This window comes from Monodelphis domestica, chromosome 2 (genome assembly GCF_027887165.1).
Source record: "Monodelphis domestica isolate mMonDom1 chromosome 2, mMonDom1.pri, whole genome shotgun sequence".
In the NCBI taxonomy this organism is placed as follows: Eukaryota; Metazoa; Chordata; class Mammalia; order Didelphimorphia; family Didelphidae; genus Monodelphis; species Monodelphis domestica.
In genome coordinates this window covers 62,241,307-62,261,245 of record NC_077228.1, presented here as the reverse complement: position 1 = coordinate 62,261,245, position 19,939 = coordinate 62,241,307, and the positions used below count along the sequence as shown (strand labels likewise).

At 38.7% G+C, this 19,939-nt stretch overlaps 1 protein-coding gene across 11 annotated transcripts in view; it reads left to right on the top strand.

The window, feature by feature from the left end:
- The window catches only part of ADCY10 (adenylate cyclase 10), a 136,553-nt gene that overhangs the window by 64,359 nt on the left and 52,255 nt on the right, over positions 1-19,939 (top strand). For all 11 annotated transcript variants that reach the window (XM_007480714.3, XM_007480713.3, XM_016429938.2 and 8 more), the window contains 5 exons: positions 6,365-6,518; positions 10,933-11,125; positions 11,552-11,638; positions 16,514-16,788; positions 18,063-18,199. In XM_007480714.3, the coding sequence (XP_007480776.2) occupies positions 6,365-6,518; positions 10,933-11,125; positions 11,552-11,638; positions 16,514-16,788; positions 18,063-18,199 (846 nt within the window). The remainder of the gene's footprint in view (positions 1-6,364; positions 6,519-10,932; positions 11,126-11,551; positions 11,639-16,513; positions 16,789-18,062; positions 18,200-19,939) is intronic.

Here is a 19,939-nt window from a genome sequence, read left to right as displayed (position 1 = left end):
GCCTTATTTTTCTTCTCTTCCTGAAGTCTTTTTTGCTCAAGACCTTAAGATAATAGATGAAGAAGCTGGAACCCAGCTAGGAAAAGTAACTAGCCCAAGACCAAGTGGCAGAGCCATGAAGTGGACTGAGGACCTTTGATTCCAGTTCCTTTGATCTTTCCAATGTACCACATGGCACCTCCTCTTCTAGTCTTTGATTTCCTTCTCCTTCAGTTCAAGTCCTTCTCCAATCTTCTCAAAATCTTCCTTTGAAAACTCAAGCTTTGCCCTTTTTTACTATTTCAAAGTCCACTTTCCTGGACTTTCCTACTTTCCATTGTTTGTCATCATCCATTGTCTGACATCTGTCATAAATTCCCTTTCCTTCGATTCAAAGACTATATTGTAATTATGCTAATCAATAGTTAATATCACTATATTATGTTGCTATTAATTTTGTAAATAATAATATCAATTTTATTGCTCTTTTCTTATGAGTACTATATATGGATTCTTGGTCCCACCAAGTCTCAACGATTCCTACAAGGTCACATTTCTCTCCTTTGCATTTGAATCTCCTCATTCTTTGTGAAGCCAATTGCTTCTCAGGCTCAGGGAATCAACTCCTGCCTGCTCAATATTCAGCCATTCTCTTGTATACAAGCTTCATTTCTGGGGAAGTCTGTCATCTTGGAAAGGGAAATAGGCTCACATATGTCATTCACTGGCATGTTACTCACAGTCTTGCAATGACTACTTTTGACTCCAGTTTAAAAAGGTACTCAAGAGTACAAATATGAATCAGGTAGAGAAGGAATCCTTTATTCCTACATAGAAAAGGGAATGATAAGCACCAAAGAACCATAATGAATGTAAAGGAGTAGGGGAAAAAAGGCTGAGAGAATGTTGCACCAACATTCTGTAATAGGTTCCCATCTAATAACCAAATAATAAAGAAATGGATTTTTGATGAGATGCATGGCCGCAGCTGAGATGCATTCAACTCGACTAGCCAGCAGAGAGGTTGTCCTCACTTTTTTTTGCTATTTAGCTGATGTTTGGGGAAGAAATAATGCTATTAAGAGGAGAGGTCTTGCACTACCCCAATCCCCATCCAATAGGTGAACCTGAGCTCCCTTTGCTTGCCTTGTGTTTATCCTGACCTCCTTTTAGGGGAAAAAGTATTAGAAGTAGCTATGGCCTTGTGTGCTTTGATCTGGGAGTCAGAATCCATGCCAGGTTTTGTGGTTTAATATATCAACCTGGAAGCCCTGTTACATGACCCCAGGGACCCATCCAAGTGGTAGCTAAGAGGAGGATAAACAGCAGCCATGCCACATTTGGGAGTGAGCCTGCCAGCACGAATACTGAGTAGAAACTACATTAAATTGATCCCATTCTCCTAAGGGGACTTGAGAGTGAGTTCCCCAGGGGTTGGGAGCAGGGAATGTTCCTAACTTTTGTGTCTACCATACTTTCCCAGCAAATATTAATTTTGTAAAAACTAATTAATGTTCAGGGTAAGACCAGTAGTTTCCTAATGCAGCTTCCCTGACCCTGGCACTGCTTCCTTCCCCTATATAACCTGATTGGTTGTAGATTCCTGGTGTGGGAGTTTAAATGGTGCCAACCTTGTGTATATCCCAACTCTCAAGGCTTGGTCAGATGTGTTTCCAGATGGGGATGAGTGGACTCCCATCCTGAGAAGCTGAATATCGTTGTAACCTTGCAGGCACTTCATTTCAATCCTACACTGAACTTGAGCTAAGAGATTGCTGGCTTTAGATCTGTGCCTAAAACAATGTTAATTAGTTAATAAAAAGAACTGGGTGCCCATCGCTGTAAGCTAACTGTATGGGGAACACACTGGAATGGGGACTTAAGCCAATAGCATTAGAGAATAGCCCTTTAGCCAGCCTTTACTCTGAGAGTGGGTTCAGAACATCACTATATTCATTATAGAATGATGATTAGAATAGAATTCAACAACTCACTACTCAAACAATCAATTGGAAGGTTAATTAAAAAATAATTTATTATGTATTATGTCCCTCTCACACCTCCCACTCCAATTGAGCAAAATTTTACAAATCCAAAAAATAAATCCCTCAAATTCCAATGTTAGCCCTGCCTGAAAAATGTGTATTTCTCTCTGCATTTTAAGTTCATCACCTCTGTCAGGAGGTAAGTGTTTTCTCTTCACTCTTTTCCACTCATGCTTTAGCACTGCAGAATTCTAAAGTCTAAATTCCAAAGCTTTTTATCTCCATAATGTTGATGTCACTGTATAAATTATTCTCTTAGTTCTATCTGCTTCGTTCTATATTATTTCTGTTTCCTCTGAAATTGTCTGTTGCACCATTTCTCAAAACAATACTATTCTATTACGGTTATATACCTCATTTGTTTTGTCATTCTCCCAGGAGCAAAATACTCCCTTTGTTTCCCATTTGGGGCCCCCTTGAAAAGAGCTGCTATAACTATTTTTGTGCTTTAATTTCTTTAGGGCATAGGTTGAATAGTGGTATAACTGAGGCAAAAGGCATGCCCAATTGGGTAACTCTTTGGACATGTTTCCAATATAGTTCCTGTAGAATGGTGGCTAGACCACCCTGCCGCGGGGAGGTTAGTATCCAAGCTTCACAGGGGCGTGAAACACTTTCCCCAAGATTCTTCATTAGCCAGTTTACAGTCCATCTCCACTAAGCACACTTGGATCAAAGGCCAAGCAGAATCTTCTCTCTCTCCCTGGTTCTTACTCTTTTCATCTCTACCACTGCTGCTACTGTGACTGCTTCAAAACACTCTGCCTTTGGCGTCACATTCTTACAGATGCTTCTTAGCCATTCCCTCTCGGAAGTGGTTGAATTGTTTCTCCAAGTTTGTCTTTCAAAGTCTTGTACCAAAGGGAACACACACACACACACACACACACCAGATTTACTTTTTTCAGCTTGAACATTTACACATCAGAATTCACTAGACAAGACAGGACTCAATTTGTTGTTTTGTTGGATGTCCAAACTTAAAGTATTAATAATGCAGTTAAAACTTAAACATGTATGCATATATTTTCTTTTTCACCAGAGAGAGCCAAGAGGTTAAATATTTGCTAGCATACCCCTATATTGCTCTATAAACAAATACTGCTTGAACTCAGCAGGACACGTCTCCAGAGTGGATTATAATAGTAATAGCAACACTGATAATAATGATTATGAAAAAAATTATGTAGAACTTTAAGATTTTCAAAGTACTTTACATCCATGACCTCATTCCCTAGTGGAAGGGCAATCACCACTGAAACTTATGGACAGCTTCATGCTTTAAAACTGGAAGGAAGGGGGCAGCTGGGTAGTTCAGTGGACTGCGAGCCAGGCCTAGAGATGAGAGGTCCTAGGTTCAAATCTGCCTCAGACACTTCCCAGCTGTGTGACCCTGGGCAAGTCACTTGACCCCCGTTGCCTAGCCCTTACCACTCTTCTGCCTTGGAACCAATACATAGTATTGATTCCAAGATGGAAGGTAAGGGTTTTAAAAGAAAACAAAACTGGAAGGAAGAGGCTTGACTCAGGAGTTAATAGAGAATTCTTCAACGAGTCATTATGTCCAGAAGCTTGTCTTCTTTTCCCAAACTTCAGTATGGTGACTTGAGTGTACTACAGAAAGGGAAAGGCGGCTTTTCTTGCCCAAGGCTTTATAATTTTTAGCAGCACAGAACAATGAAAAGAACACTCATTGGGCCCTAGAGAAAAAGAATTTGAGTTTAAATATCATCTCTGATGCTTATTTCCCGTGTAGCCTTTGGAAAATACGTTAACTTCCTTAGGGCTCAGTTATCTCATCTATATAATGAAGAATATGGATTAGTTGACCCCTAAGGTTTCAGATCTATGATCCTTGAGCAATGCTTATAGATTTCATCTAATTATCATTTTCTTGTTTTAAAATTAATTTTTCCTGTTAACAAGAATTAATTTCTATATTTATCAACTGAAGAAAAAAGTAAAACAAAACCACACTAACAGATATGTGATGAAAAACAACTACCACTACATTCCTATAATGTCTGTGTCCAAAAATATATCTCTACCTGTATATTTAGTCTATCACTCTTCTAGGCATAGATGGGCAGTATTCCTTATTATCATTCCTCTGGAATTGTGGAATTGTGGAATTATGGTTTTGATCAGAGTTCTTGAGTCTTTCAAAGCTGTTGATTTTTAAATGTTATTATTATAGTTTAAATTGTTCTGGTTCTGCTCATTTCACTTTGCATCGGTTCATGAAAACCTTTCCAGATTTCTTTGGAAACTATTCATTTCATCATTTCTCATCACTCAATAGTATTTCATTGCATGTATATGCCATGATTTGTTCAGCCATTCTCCAATTGATAGGCACCCCTTTAATTTCCAGAACTTTGCAATCACAAAGAAAAGCTGCTACAAACATTTTTTTTTCAGAGAAGCCCTTTTTATCTATCTTTCTTCTCTTTGGCATATAGGACCACTTCCTGGGCCAAAGGTTACACATAGGTTTGTAGGTTTTGGACCAAAGTTTCAGATTATTTTCTAGAATGACTACACTAACTCTCAGTACCACGAGCACTGCATAAATGTGCCTACAGTCCCACAGCCCTTCTAATATTTATTACTTTTCCTTTTCATCAGCTTCACAAATATGATAGGGGTGAGATAGAACCTCAGAATTACTTTAAATTGTATTTATGATCTGAAGTACAAATTTCCCTTCCACATTGCTGGGGTTAGGTATGCAGGATCTGGAAAATACACAGATTTTCCTTTGTATCAGAGAAGTCTGAATTTTTTCTTTTTATGGGATGGGATGCTTATAGTAATAGAAACTATATATATTGCATTTGTGATATTAAAAGATAAAATATGTTGATATGATACAATACTACACATATATTTTATGGCTTTCTGAGTTTCTAGACTTTTTCTTTGTCATTTGTTGGCCTTTGCGTGTCATCTATGGCTTTTGCAAAACTCCCCCAAAATTTCCATTTAATTTCTTATGCTAACCTGCAATACATCAAAACTGCAACAGGGAATGTTGTGATGTGGAGGGGATACCTGTATTTTTTTTCCCCATAAGATCAGTGGTAGCTTGAATTTCTTCCCTTGAGATCATTTACCAATAGGGGAATATTATTATTATTATTTTCTCCCACAAGAATCACTGGAAGTGGGTAGTACTTGTTAAATCAAATATATTTTGGGAAATCTTCCATCCCCCCAAGGCTGTTATTGTAAGGTCAACAATACTTGCATTAGTGTTCCTCAACGGGAAGTTACCCGTGACATTACTGATGTCTTCTTCCTCTGACCATTACTGGATGATCTCTTTGCTGATGGCTCCCAGAGATTTCTGATTCCTCCAGTATACTGGAGGTATTGCTGCTTCTTCCTCCCTTAGAGGCTCTACTGTATGGAAAGAGCCTCACATCTTCTACTTATCTCCCAAGTTCAGTGATTCTTTCTTTTCTCCTTTGTTCTGCTCTCCAAACTCCTGAGCTAGGTGAGGATTCATTCCTTCTTCTTGTTCTTCATTTTTGTTTCTTGTTCTTACTCTCTTTCTCATTCTTTTTCTTTCTCCTCCTTCTCTCTTGAAAATAATTTTTTTACTTACATTTACTCCAAAATTCTTCTTTATATTTTGCTACCTATTGCTCCTATAGAGTTAAGATAAGCCAAGTATATTTCTTTTCTCACGTGTCATCCTTTTAACATTTAAATACTAGTCTCCTTGTTTTTTCTTCTTCAGGCTAAACATTACCAATTTCTCTGCCAAGTTCTAAAATGGCAATTTTTTTGTTGCCTCACTAACCTGACTATCCACTTTGGGCTGTATTTTTTTTAAATTAAAGATCTATATTCCATTCTTGACTCTTCATCTACCATTGTGCTCTTCTCAGTCTCTTGTTTCCCCAGTTTTGAACCATGTATTAATACATTTTCATTGTTCTTTTGAAACTTCTTTGAAATTACCTTGGTTGGTCAGGAACCTAGTGATATAATTCTCCCAAGAGGCAGTGAAAATAATAATAACAAGGAGGATTATAACAGTTCATGCTTATAAACTATTTTAAGATTTCCAGGTGGTAAGTAAAGCAAATATTATCACCATTTTAAAGGTGATGAATCCAAGACTTCAAGAAATGACATGAATCTCCCATGGATACATTGTGTGGTTTTCACCTGATAATATTGCCAAGTTGTTGTAAATATAAATATTAAAAATATATAAATAGAAAGTATCAAAAATTATGTCATTGTGGTCAATTTTAGGCACCAATAAAGGAGTCTATCTTGCTTTGGTTTGATCAGACTTTCCTGCCCTATTTTGTTTCTTCTAATAGGGCGTGATAAGGAGATCAGATTGTTTCTGCATACCATGAGAGAATTTCTCCAGATGAGATGCAGTCGAGTTCTAATGTTTCAAGGCTTACTGGGATATGGAAAAAGCCATTTAATTAGGGAACTAGGTTTTCTGGCGCAAGATGACAATCACAGGTCAGTGTCCTCAAAACTACCTTAGGAAACTTGCAGAATACAAACTTTACCTGTCCTCTTGGCGTCATATCCAAGTTGCTCTTCTCATTTACCTCCGTGTCCCTTTTTCAGTCTGATCTGGTGGCTATGCACCCGGGAGTGTGAGTGGAAGCAGAACACATTTGCAAAATGAAGGCTGTCAGGTCCTAACATTTTGGAGTTGGTAAAGAGTTTAGTAGTTGTCTACTTCAAACCTTACCACCCCCACCCCCACCCCCAGCTCATTTTGTAGATAAAGAGACTGAGGTACAGAAGGGTGAGTGACTCACCCAATTTCACACAGAATAGTTGATAGAACTTATATTCAAACCCAGATCTACCCTCTCCAAATCTAGTGTCCACAGTCCACAATCTTCAGTTCCACAGCTGCCTTTGTTATCTCTTTCACACATTGGAATGCTTTATACTCCTAAACAGCAAAAGCAACACAGATTGGGACTCCAGAACCAGGCAATATTTTGGTCACTTCATCAATACTGCATTTATTTATTGATCATCTAAGACGACTGTTCTAGGAGTTGCAGAAGAGACCCAGAACAAGAACATTCTTGGAACTTGAAATCTAAGTGGTTGCTGTGGGTTGGTCCAGCCTCCCACAAAGGATGGGGTCTTAGAGGTGGGACAGTGTTGGTGGAATGATGGGTGGGACACAGCTTTCTATTCAACCTGCAGCACAGGTTTCACAGTATAAACTGCTCTGCCTTGGCTGAGGCTTAGCTTTATTTTATACCCTAATGATCACATATCTACTTGGCACACAATTTCATTCTCAACATACATATTTCCATAGAACATAACAACAGACATGAAGCCTAAGGAGACAGTCAACAAAACATTGTTGCTAAGTGCAGGCTCAGAGGGTAGAATCAACATGACACAGATTTGCCAGAAGTTTTTATGCCTAGAAAAGAGGGTCCTATCTAAGTGGGTATATAAGAATCCTTAGGTTTAATTTTGTAAGTGGGATCTCCTGGTGATATTTTGGGGGGACAGAGTGGGACATCTGTATTAACTCTGCAAACATGTTGCTCTCATCCATTTTTCCTGGGGCTAAGTAAGAATAATAATCATAGCAATTCTAATAATAAGGGAATGTTAATAAAGAAAATCACTTAGGGGGGTTTCAGTGGGTGTTTCCATCCTTCCTGGGAGCTGCTTTGCAGTCCCTGGTTTCCACGTGTGACCATGTTAAACAGCATGGTCTTTGATGGCTCCCAGCAGATGGTGAAGGGCAGAGAGGTCTGAAACATTAACTAATAATTCTTCAATAATTCAAAAGAGTCTGGGCAGATCCTTCCTCTGCCAATGCCTAATGAAGATTTCTGAAAAGATGAGAGATATGATAAAAGCATAGTCTTAGGGGAAATTAATCTGACAGCATTATGTAGCCTCTGGCATTGAGGGAGAGGTCTGAGAATGGAAACAGGTAGGAATCTAATTTTAGGAAGTTACTGCAGTAGTTTGTTGTGAGGCAACAAGGGATTCTACTTGGGGCCAGGGCATGGGGAAACATAATGAGAAGACAAAGAAGGGAATGGTTTTAAGAGACATTGAGAAGAAAGGATCATCAAATTTGGTAACTAGATGGATGTTGGCATCAAGGGAAGTAGAGATGATGTGGAAATTTTAAACTTGACTCATTCCTCACATGCGCCCTGCTCTAGCTCACCACACCAAGTTTAAGGAACATGGTGGATGTGTATCAACACCCTCTCAAAATGATAGCTCATGAGCCTCCAAGGATGTTTCTTTTATCAGACAGAGGATATATTAGTTCAAAGCATGAAACATTGACTTTTATAGTAATATCAAAATAAGTGACAAGAAAGACTTCTCTCATATCCATCGGGGACATTTATGTATTATTATTATCAATCAGTAAATATTTATCAAACATTTTTATATGTCCACTGAGATACAAAAAGAAGCAAAAGACAATTCCTGTCCATAAGGAGCTTATAGACTAATAGAGGAGACAACATGTAAACAAATATATACAGAGCAAGCTACATACAGGATGTATACATATATATGTATGACATATGTACAAAGCAAGCTAAATACAGGATAAACAGGAAATAAAAGAGAAAATACTGGAATGAAAAGGGTTAGGGAAAACTGACTGTAGAAGGCAGGATTTTATTAGGGATTTAAAGGAAGTTGGGAAGGACAAAAGTCAGAGCAGAAGAGGGAAAGCTTGGGGGAACTTTCTGAGCTCAGGCCAAGGGATAGCCTAGCATGAAAATGAATGACCTAGGCAAGAGTAAGGATCAAAAGAACCATTCTGGAAGTCATCGTGCTCACCTACTGCCCTCTGTTTTGAATGACAAGCTAAAACATTTTGAGGGGGCTTAAACTTCACCCTCCAAACTCCATAGAACTCCTTTGCAATTTTGCCAAGTGAAGTTTCCAGAATGACTTGACATGACTCAGATTAATGATGCAGGGGTATCGGTATTTTTTAACCCTAAGTCAGAAAGGAGACTAGAGTCTGAGAGTTCAAACCCAGTGTGAAGAAAAGGAGTAGTTCCAAAGACAAATTGTAAAGGTGCTAAAGGGCTTCTTTAGGTAGCTCGTTAGTTAACCTGGGTATTTGATTTGTATCAAAAGAGTTAAAGGTGGCCCATAAGACTATCAGAGCAAAACTAACATTTTAAACTCTTAAAGCTATATATTTGAGGAGAAACAGATGGGAGCTTTCCCTCTTTCCAGGTATGAATGACAGAGAAAATGGCCAGAACCAAGAGATGGAGTGTCTTGTTCCCTTAAGAGCCAAAAGGCCAATGTCACTAAATTGGAGTGTCCATTTCAGGGAATGAGGTGTAAGAAGCCTGGAAAGGTAGGAGGGAGCTAGGTTATGTAGGATTTTTTAATGCCAAAGAGGGTTTTGTATTTGATCCTAGAGGTAACAGGGAGCCATAGAATTTATCGATTAGTGGGGTAATATGATCAGACTTACATTTTAGGAAAATCACTTTGGTAGCTGAGTGGAGGGTGGATTAAAGTGGGGAGAGACTTGAGGTAGGCAGAACCATCTGCAGGCTATTACAATAATCCAGGCTTGAGGAGATAAGAGATCTCCTCCATCAGTGAGATGGCGGTGTCAGAGGAAAGAAGGGAGAAAGTGTAAAGGTTGAAATGAGCACACCTTGGCAACAACTTGGATATGGGGAGTGAAAGACAATGAAGAATCCAGGATAAACCCTAGGTTGTGAGCCTGAAGGTCTGGGAGGAAGGTGTTGTCCTCAATAGCAATAGGGGAGAGGGAAAGATGAATTCTGTTCTCCTGGACATCCATTTCAAGATGTCTGAAAGTCAGTTGGAGAAGTGATATTGGAAGTATGCTGAGAGATTGACCAGGGCATAAGCATGGCAGACACGTCTCTCATGTTACTGATACAACAAAACCACTGATGTCCTCTGTGGAGGTCACTGGGTGAGCTGCTTTCTCCATGGATCTGGGGGCTTCTGCTGCTTTGGTCTCTCTGTCACCAAATCCTATTTGTATGCTACTGGTACCACTCTTTGCTCCCATCTGTTTCTCCTCAAATATATAGCTTTAAGAGTTTAAAATGTTAGTTTTGCTCTGATAGTCTTATGGGCCACCTTTAACTCTTTTGATACAAATCAAATACCCAGGTTAACTAACGAGCTACCTAAAGAAGCCCTTTAGCACCTTTACAATTTGTCTTTGGAACTACTCCTTTTCTTCACACTGGGTTTGAACTCTCAGACTCTAGTCTCCTTTCTGACTTAGGGTTAAAAAATACCGATACCCCTGCATCATTAATCTGAGTCATGTCAAGTCATTCTGGAAACTTCACTTGGCAAAATTGCAAAGGAGTTCTATGGAGTTTGGAGGGCGAAGTTTAAGCCCCCTCAAAATGTTTTAGCTTGTCATTCAAAACAGAGGGCAGTAGGTGAGCACGATGACTTCCAGAATGGTTCTTTTGATCCTTACTCTTGCCTAGGTCATTCATTTTCATGCTAGGCTATCCCTTGGCCTGAGCTCAGAAAGTTACTCCCAAAGGTTGCTCCTTGGGGGCATTTGTACTGCACGGACTGCAAAGCACAGACTGAAGAGAGACGGAGACAGACAGACAGAGACAGGGAGGGACAGAGAGAGGATACAGAGACACAGAGAGAGAGGAGAGAGAGTGAGAGAAAGAGAAACAGACAGAGACAGACAGAGAGACAGAGAGAGACAGAGACAGAGAGACAGAGAATACACTAGAACAGAAGGTCTCTCTAATCAAAAAGAGCCATTTCAAATAGAACCATGAAAGTCGATATACCAATGACTCCCTTTTCCTTACTTTTCCCAATAGAAATATATTAAGATTTATAATTTGACCTTTGACTTTCTAATGCACAGGGTCATTGCTATAGGATTGACTAAGGTCAGCATCAATCACAATTTTCACACCATTCAGTTACTCATGGCCAGTGTCCTGGGCCTTGACACCTGCAAACATTACAAGGAAAGACAACACCATCTGAAGGAAAAAGTCAAGAACTGGTTGGATGTAGAGTTATACTGCATCCTCAATGATATTTTCCATGTTCAGGTAATTAATTAAGCAAATGCCAGTTTTGTTTTGAAGGAAATGCTCATCATGATGTTAAATGATTCATGTGAATTCCCTTTTGAATTTACACCCTTTTTCTCACCATTACTCTTGTCTCATCCCCAGAGGGTTTCCAGATGAATTCAGTCTTCCAGTCCTACCTGGCCCTAAACTTTTCTTCTTGGGAAAGCTAGGCAGAATAGGAAGGATAAGAATTGCTTATGTAAAACAACACTAAAATGGTCTGTCCTAGTGACTGACTTTTCTTTCTCCCCCTTCTTATCCCTTTCTTCAAACTCAATAAAGGGCACAAAAACACCTAGTTCTAATGAGGGTCAGGCTGGGGCCTGGATACATCTTTGACTAGAAATTACCTTTTCTGTATGTATTCCTCTGAACTCAATCCACTAATGGCTTTATTTCTAGTTCCCCATGACACGGGAGGCTTCCAAAATAAGTGAAGTGAAAAAGCAAACTGAATTAGAAGAATTATTTATGAACATCCTGAGTGAGGTATGTATATTCTGTGTGCCAGTAAGGGAATGGGAAACTGGCAAGTTGAGGACAGGTGAGAAGCAAAGAGTATTAAGTTAAGTTGATGTTAAGCTTGTAGAGAGATCTCCGCTGTGCTCTTTCCCCTCCTCTTTCAAGATCTCAAGCTGGAAACTGATTTGCAATTTAGAGCTGATAAATGAGATTCCTTAAGATTCCATTATTAGGAACTTCTTTCCTTCCTTCCTTGCTTCCTTCCTTCCTTCCTTGCTTCCTTCCTTCCTTCCTTCCTTGCTGCCTTCCTTCCTTGATTCCTTTCTTGCTTCCTTGCTTCCTTCCTTGCTTCCTTCCTTCCTTTCTTGCTTCCTTCCTTCCTTCCTTCCTTCCTTCCTTCCTTCCTTCCTTCCTTCCTTCCTTCCTTCCTTCCTTCCTTCCTTCCTTCCTTCCTTCCTTCCTTCCTTCCTTCCTTCCTTCCTTCCTTCCCTCAGTTCTGAGCATTTTCACAGACTATCTCCCATATCTGAAATATTCTCTTTCCTCATCTCCACCTCCTGGCTTCCTTCAAATCCCAGCTAAAATCCCCCCTTCTGCAAGAAATCTTTTCTGATCTCCCTTCATTCTAGGATCTTTTGTCTGAGATTACCTCCAGTTTATCCTGTGTATATCTTGTTTGTATATTTTCACCTCCATTTATCTGGGAGCTCCTTGAGAGGAAAGACTGCTTTGCCTTTCTTGTATCCCCAGAGCTTAGCACTGTGTCTAGCATATAGTCAGTGCTTAATAAATGCTGGTTGACTGACTGAATAATTAAAATTTACTTCTCTCTAATTGTCTCCCCATTTGACTAAATACCTCAAGTTCCTTTAAGTGGTGCTCATATGACATAGTTTCTGATATTCTCACCTTCCCTGTGACCAGTTTGTCAATATCCTTTCTAAAAAAAAGGCACAGACCTAAATACAATATGACATGTCCAGGCCAGCATGTAACATGGGGCCCATCTTCCATTTTCTAAAAAGCAAAAGTTATTGCCATAGCCAAAGATGGCATTAGCATCTTTTTTTTTTGCCACAGAAGAATCATCTCCATCATCACAGCTGTCCCATGTATTACCCACAATGAAGTTTGTGTAGGAGTGTCCTCATGATGCTAGTTTCCTGCCTACGTTTTTAAACTTTCTTCCCCCTCCCCCCCGCCCAATTACATATAGAAATGATTTTTGATGATTGTTCTCTGACATTTTGTGATTCAGATACTCTCCCTCTCTCCACTCTCTGATAAATAGTCTGATACAGGTTATACCCATACTTTTATGTAATATGTATGTACATAGTCCCTGTGCCAGGACAGAAGACACATATCACACATACACAATGAAAAACTCATAGAGGAAATAAAATGGAAGAACGCATGCTTTGATCTGCAATCAGATTCCAACAATCCTTCTTCTTCGGCCATGGGTAGCATTTTTCATCACGAGTCCCATGGAATTATCTTGGGACTTTGTTTCACTGATAATAGTTTAGGCTTTCACAGTTGATCATCTTTTTTTTGTTTTTTTTTTTTAAAAACCCTTACCTTCTGTCTTAGAGTCAATACTGTGTATTGGCTCCCAGGCAGAAGAGTGGTAAGGGCTAGGCAATGGGGGTCAAGTGACTTGCCCAGGGTCACACAGCTGGGAAGTGTCTGAGGCCACATTTGAACCCAGGACCTCCCATCTCTAGGCCTGGCTCTCAACACACTGAGCTACCCAGCTGCCCCCCATAGCTGATCATCTTACAATAATTTCTGTCACTGTATACACTGTTTACTTCACTTTGCATCAGTCATACAAGTCTTTCCAGGTTTTCCTAAACTCATCCTGTTCACCATTTCTTATGACACAGTACGCCATTCCATTCCATTATAACTGTATGCCACACCACGTACAAGTGTTCCCCAACTGGTGGACATCTCCTCCAGATTTCCAATTTGTTTCCAATTCATTAGCACTATAGAAAGAATTGCTAAACATATTTTTTTAACAAGAAGTTCCATTTCCTTTATCTCTGATCTCTTTGGGATAAAGCCCCAGGAGTGGTATTGCTAGGTCAAAGAAAATGCATAGTTTTCTTTGGGTCTCAGCCTACTTTTTATATACGGTCTTTTTATCCATCTGGCTGTAAGATTGTCCAGTTGGTCAGTAAGACAGGTACTGTGCCAAAAACTGGGGACTTCAGGAAAGGTAAAAGAGTATCCTTGTCCTCAAGGAACCCACAATCTAATGGGAGAGAGAACCTGCAAACCACTTTGTGCAAATAAAATAGACACAGAATAAGGAGGAATTACCAACAGAAGGCACTAGAATTAAGAGGAATGGGAAAGACTTCCTACGGAAGATGGGGCTTGATCTTGAGCTGGAAGAGACCTCAGAGGCCAGTTTTACCGATGAGGAAACGGGATCAAGGCTATTAAGTTACTTTCCCAAGATCACACAGGTCATATCAGAAATGAGATTTGAATGTGCATCCTTTTTGACTCTAGAGTGAATGGTTTTTTGGCATTGGATAATGCTGTTTTCTAGTTATTATGGGGGTCTGGCTCATGGGCAAAGTATCTGGCAAGGGAACTTGCTTCTGGGAGAAGCATGATGGCTTTCATAGGAAAGACCTTGCAGCAGAAGGCTAATTGTAGATTTTATTATTTTTTTATCTTTAATTAATTTATTTATTAATTTACCATATTTTTTTTTCATTCTAGAAGGTCAGAAATGGGTCCCAGGCATGGCCTCCAAAAAAATTATTTTCTATTCTGTGTGAAAGGAGCAGAGCCCTCCACCTTGGGAATTGTGAAAGATCAGGCCTGGGAGCCAGAAGGAAAAGGCTCAACTTTGCAATTACCAGGACTCAGATATGTGTTTTTGAACAGCTTGAGTCCAAGCTACTGGCATGGGTTAAAAGTGAAGGGATGGGGAAGATATTCACTAAAGCCTTTTCCCAATGAACACAAAATGAAAAAGGGAGCTTCTAGAGGACTCAGTGGATTGGGAGTCAGGTCTAGAGGCAGGGGGTCCTGGGTTCAAATGTGGCCTCAAACACTTCCTCTCTGGGTGACTCTGGGCAAGTCGCTTAACTTCCAGTCATCAATTCTTGGTGCAATACCCCAGATTCAAACATCCTCTGGAAGAGGTTCTCTAGTCCATGATTATCACCTATATCTCTCCAGAATACTGTTGCCACCAGGTGGCTGTTTAAAAATATTGCAAGGGAAATGGAACTGGGAAGAAGAAACTCAATTTATGCTAAACTCAAAAATAGGGTTGTAGCTGGTAGCAAATGTAACCTGAGATACTATGGCTTATGTCCAAAATAAAATAAAATAATAATATATATGTAATTTTATTTTATTATATACAAATATGGCAGATCTGGAAGATCTGGAAGATCTGGACTTAAAACTTTTTTTTTACTTTACTTTGTGTTTTAAGTCCAGATCTGCCAGAAAAAAAAGTATTTAACCACTTCATACTTCATACGCAAATGTTTCTTATTTAAAGAGAGAAATATTTCCACTAGCATAGTTCCTCCCCTGCTTTCAGACAGCTCTCTACCCTAAGACAATCCAAGGTATCACTTACGGGATTCTTGAAGAAGTGTCATATATAATGTGAAAACACAGTTTTGGATGAACATTCCCAAACAAGACACTTATAATGATCAGCAAGAATAACTTGATTTCTTCTTGTATCATTCACTTCAAGGACCTTGGATTTCTCAACTCATAAGAGGGCACTAAGGGGAAGTGGATCTTAACCCCAACATTTCCAGGGTTGGGGAGGCTAATGATCTTGAGATATCTTTTGTTCAAAGTCTGGTTTTTTAGTTTTCAGCCTTAATTTCTATTTCCTAATCTCTTTTGCTTTTAACCCATCTTTCCAAGAAGAGAAGCCTGGAAAGGATTTTTAGAATAGAGCAACATTTATTGTTTCAGATATATATTTCAGATAGTATGTTAATATATATATATAATTAATATAATTTTCGGATAATAATATTTCCAGAGAAATTAAAAAGGTCTTAAAATAGGCTTCTAGGGAATCTAGTTGGCACAGTGGATAGAACCCAAGGTTTGGAGTCAGGAAGACCTGAGTTAAAATCCAGCCTCAGAAACTTCCTAGCTGTGTGACCCTGGACAAGTCACTTAATCCCTATTTGCCTCAGTTCTTCATCTGCAAAATGGGGACACACTGGAGAAGGAACTAGCAAACCACGTCAATATCTTTGCTAAGAAAATCCCGTGGACAGAAGTATTGTCACAGGGTCATGACAAGCATGTGACTAATCATACAAAGTGCTTTAACTGGCTCAGAAAGAGTAAAATCTTTCAAAAAACTAATTGGTGAAAGGACTGTCTATCTTAGTAGGAAGTGTGCATTATCCATCTTAATGCGATTTATTCATTTTAATATTTATGATTATAACTCAAATTTGGAAAACAAAATATCAAATAGATATCCTTGTACAAGCCCAAATTATTGATAAGATAAAAAATGATGTTCAATGAGCACAACAAGCATTTGTATATAAATACAAACCTGGTCAAGCAATATAGCCCTTGAACCAAATGCTCAAGCTAAAGTAAGGTTTTACATTTTTAAAAGGAAGTTCTCCTTATGGTTTTATTTATACTATGAATCTGTACTGCCCAAATGATCATAAATTTCAAATTAGTGGAAGTTGAAAGTGAATTCTTGAGATACAATTTGAGAGTTTTTCCTTAAAATTGATCACTTCTAAATGCAAACACAGCAAAAACCATGCATATATATATATATACATATATATTTATACTTCTCAGATAGTCATGAAAATAGAAATCCTACACGAGTTTGAATTTTCTCTTCCCTGCCTTGCTTAGACAAGTAGAGAGGAAAAGCTCATTTTCATTATTGATGAATCCCAGCACATTGACATAGCATCTTGGAAATTCATGGAGGAGCTGATCCGGAAAGTCAGTGTGTTCTTTATCCTGGCATTGTCTCCTTTCCTGGAAACCCCCTGTAAAGCTGCTAGTGCCATCATGAAGAATCGGAATACTACCTTTGTCATGATTGGTGAGATAAGTTCGAAAGATATGCTGTCCAAGGTCTGTTTTGACCTCCATGTGGTCAGCATCCCCAAGGAGCTGGAAGTGTAAGTGCCACCAATTCTTATCCTCAGATCTTGGTAACTAACACCTCAAAACAGGTCAGAAGATCCTTAGTGAAAAAGAGAAGAGGTCCCTCACCCTCAGAGTTAGGAGAGGAGATCTGGGAGGAAAGGGTCAAGCCACCATCCACCATTTCCTTCTGGAAGGATCAGTAAGGCTAATTATTTACTTATCTGTTTGACCTCTGTGAATAAGCAATAGCTATGGTCTTCTTTTACCTTTGAGTATCTACTACAATGGTATATGAATTGTTTGTAAGCCCAAAGTGGGTTTTCTCCAACCCTTGAAAAGTATTTGTTTTCATTCTCCAACTCCAGAATCTATTGGTTGTGGAGAATCCTATATGGATATGTTGTACTGCGATTATTAGGACCATGATTATTATTAGAATCCTTATAAGGAGCTGCTTATTATAATCATGACTCCTTCCCATGCCCACTATGACTTCTGCTTGCTTAGTGGCAGTAGATCATCAATACCACTTCCCTTTTCTCTTAATACAAAATGGTAGTCAAGGGTATGTGCTCATTTTAATTGAGAACAGGGGGCAAGGTGGCAAACTTCAATGCAAATGATACCCTGTCTGTACCATCTCCAAATCCTACTTGGTTCTTGGTCATCCTTATGGATCCAAATTTGCACAAGAGTGGATTGAGTTTGGGTCTAGGATCTGTGGTCAGATCTTAAGATTCAGTCCAAAGGGATGTCCTGTGGTCTGGGGGAATTAATGCTGACCCAGAATTGGCTGGATCATCAAAGGAGCTCTTCAGGACATGACTAAACCCTTCCTGCCTAGGGTTAATTCAGGGTTAGTCCAATAAGATTCCAACTGAGAATTATGGCTAATTATACCTTCTTGTTTTCATTTTGCATTTATAAAGCAGATATCCCAAAAGTCTCAAGTGCAATCATAAGCTTTAATAATTTCAATAGTATAAATGCTACAAATTTAAGAATCATCATTTGAAGAGTTGAATGACAGTTTTCGGCTTACTTCATTCTCTTATGGTGATCATGACTATTCTTCACCAGGGTATCTGGTGAAAAATATTAAAGAAATAAAGAGGGTGGGAGTGATGAAGATGAAGAACAGCAAGGGAAAAGAATAGATTAAACGGTGGGAGGGGAGAAGAAATGAGGCCATTTCCCTAAGTTTTCTGGTGATCAGGAAGCTATGAAGAAAAATTCCAATTCCTCTTTCCCTTTTATCAGAGATAATTTTTCAACATAAGCAAAGTTCCCATTGCTTCCTTTACAGCTATCTAGTAGAAGGAAGCTGTGGGATTCCATTTTATGGTGAAGAACTGCTGAAAAATCTCGACCATCACAAGGTTCTCATCATCCATCAATATCAACCAGAAGAAAAGCAAAAGAAGAACTGGAACGTCTTGTTCAGTATGTCACAGAGAATGACATTTTTTCTTCCTCTACTTCCCTATATAAATCTCTTTTTCAGAAGGAGTAACACAGTTGGGAATTTGGCAGAGTATTTATTCTCTGATGTTTGGTGTGTTTATGAGGGTTGAAGAAATCATCCATGAATCTGGTTTGAATAGCAATAATCTTTCAGTAGGTGGAACAAATTTTGGGGAAACAATCAAAAGATAAGAGAAGCACAGTATAGGGGAAAGAGCATAAAAACTGAGGAAGGTTTACCAACCTATACAAACATAGATGAAATTAATGACTAGATTCAAAGGTGAACTCTTGAGGGTCAGTAAGCTCATAAAGGGCATTCAGAGATAGGCAAAAAGAATTATAAAAAAATACAAGTAAATAATAGCATGTCTTTTTAAAATTAATTTTAAATTTAAATATATTTTCTTTCTCCAATTACATGTAATTTTTCAACATACATTTTCTGAAATTACAAGATCTAAATTGTCTCTCTGCCCCCTCTCAGAGATAGTAAGCAATTTGATCTGGGTTTTGCATGTATTTTCATATAAAACATACTTCCATATTGGTCATTGTTGTAAGAGAATGACTCACATAAAACCAAAACCCCCAAATAAAAACACAGATAAACTGAAGTGAAAAATAGTATTCTTTGATCTGCATTCTGACTCCAACAGTTTTTTCTCTGGAGGTGGATAGCATTCTTTGTCATAAGTGAGTCCTTCAGAATTGTCCTACATCATTATATTGCTGAGAGTAGCTAGTCCATCACAGATGATCATTCCACAGTACTGTAGTTACTGTGTACAATATTCTCCTGGTTCTGCTTATTTCACTCTGCATCAGTTCATGTAGATCTTTCCAGTTCTTTCTGAAATCATCCTGCTCATTATTTCTTACAGCACAATAGTATTCCATCACCATCAGATACCACAATTGGTTCAGCCATTTTCCAATTGATGGACATCCCCCCAATTCCCAATTCTTTGCCACCACAAAAAGAGCTTGCATAAATCTTAGAGGCAGCTGGTCTGGAGTCTGGAAAATCTGACTTTAAATCTGACCTCGGAACCTCACTAATTAGTGAACCTAGGGAAATTGCTTCTCAGTTTCATTATCTGTATAACACTGGATAATAAAACACCTCCATCCTTGAGTTATGATGAGGCTAAAGAAGATTTTTTTAAGTCCTCCTTCCTCTTTCTGTCTCTTTCTCTCCCCATTATCTCATCTCTCTATCTACCTATCTATATCTATTTTAATATTTGCCAGTTTGCTGAGTGGCAGGTGAAACCTCAGTTATTTTGATTTGCATTTCTCTTGTTATTCATGATTTGGAACATATGGTTGTTATTAATTTTTCATTCTTCTTTTGAGAATTATTTGTTCATATCCTTTAACCAATTTCCCACTAAAGAATGAATATTGACCTTATTTACTCATATTCATTTCCTGTATATCTTGGCTATAAGATTTTTATCAGAGATACTTGCTGCAAAAATGTTTTCAAAGCGACAATTTGTCTTCTTAGTTATATTGATTTTGTTCATGCACAAGTTTTCTATTAAATGAAACTAAAGGGATCTGTTTGATATTTTGAGATCTTCCCTAGCTCTGGTTTGGGTAAAATAATTCCTCTCTAGTCACAGTTGTGGAAGAGGTATTCCTTTTTTTTTTTTTAACCTTCCTCATCAAACCAAGGCAGAAGAACGGTAAGGGCTAGGTAATGGGGTTAAA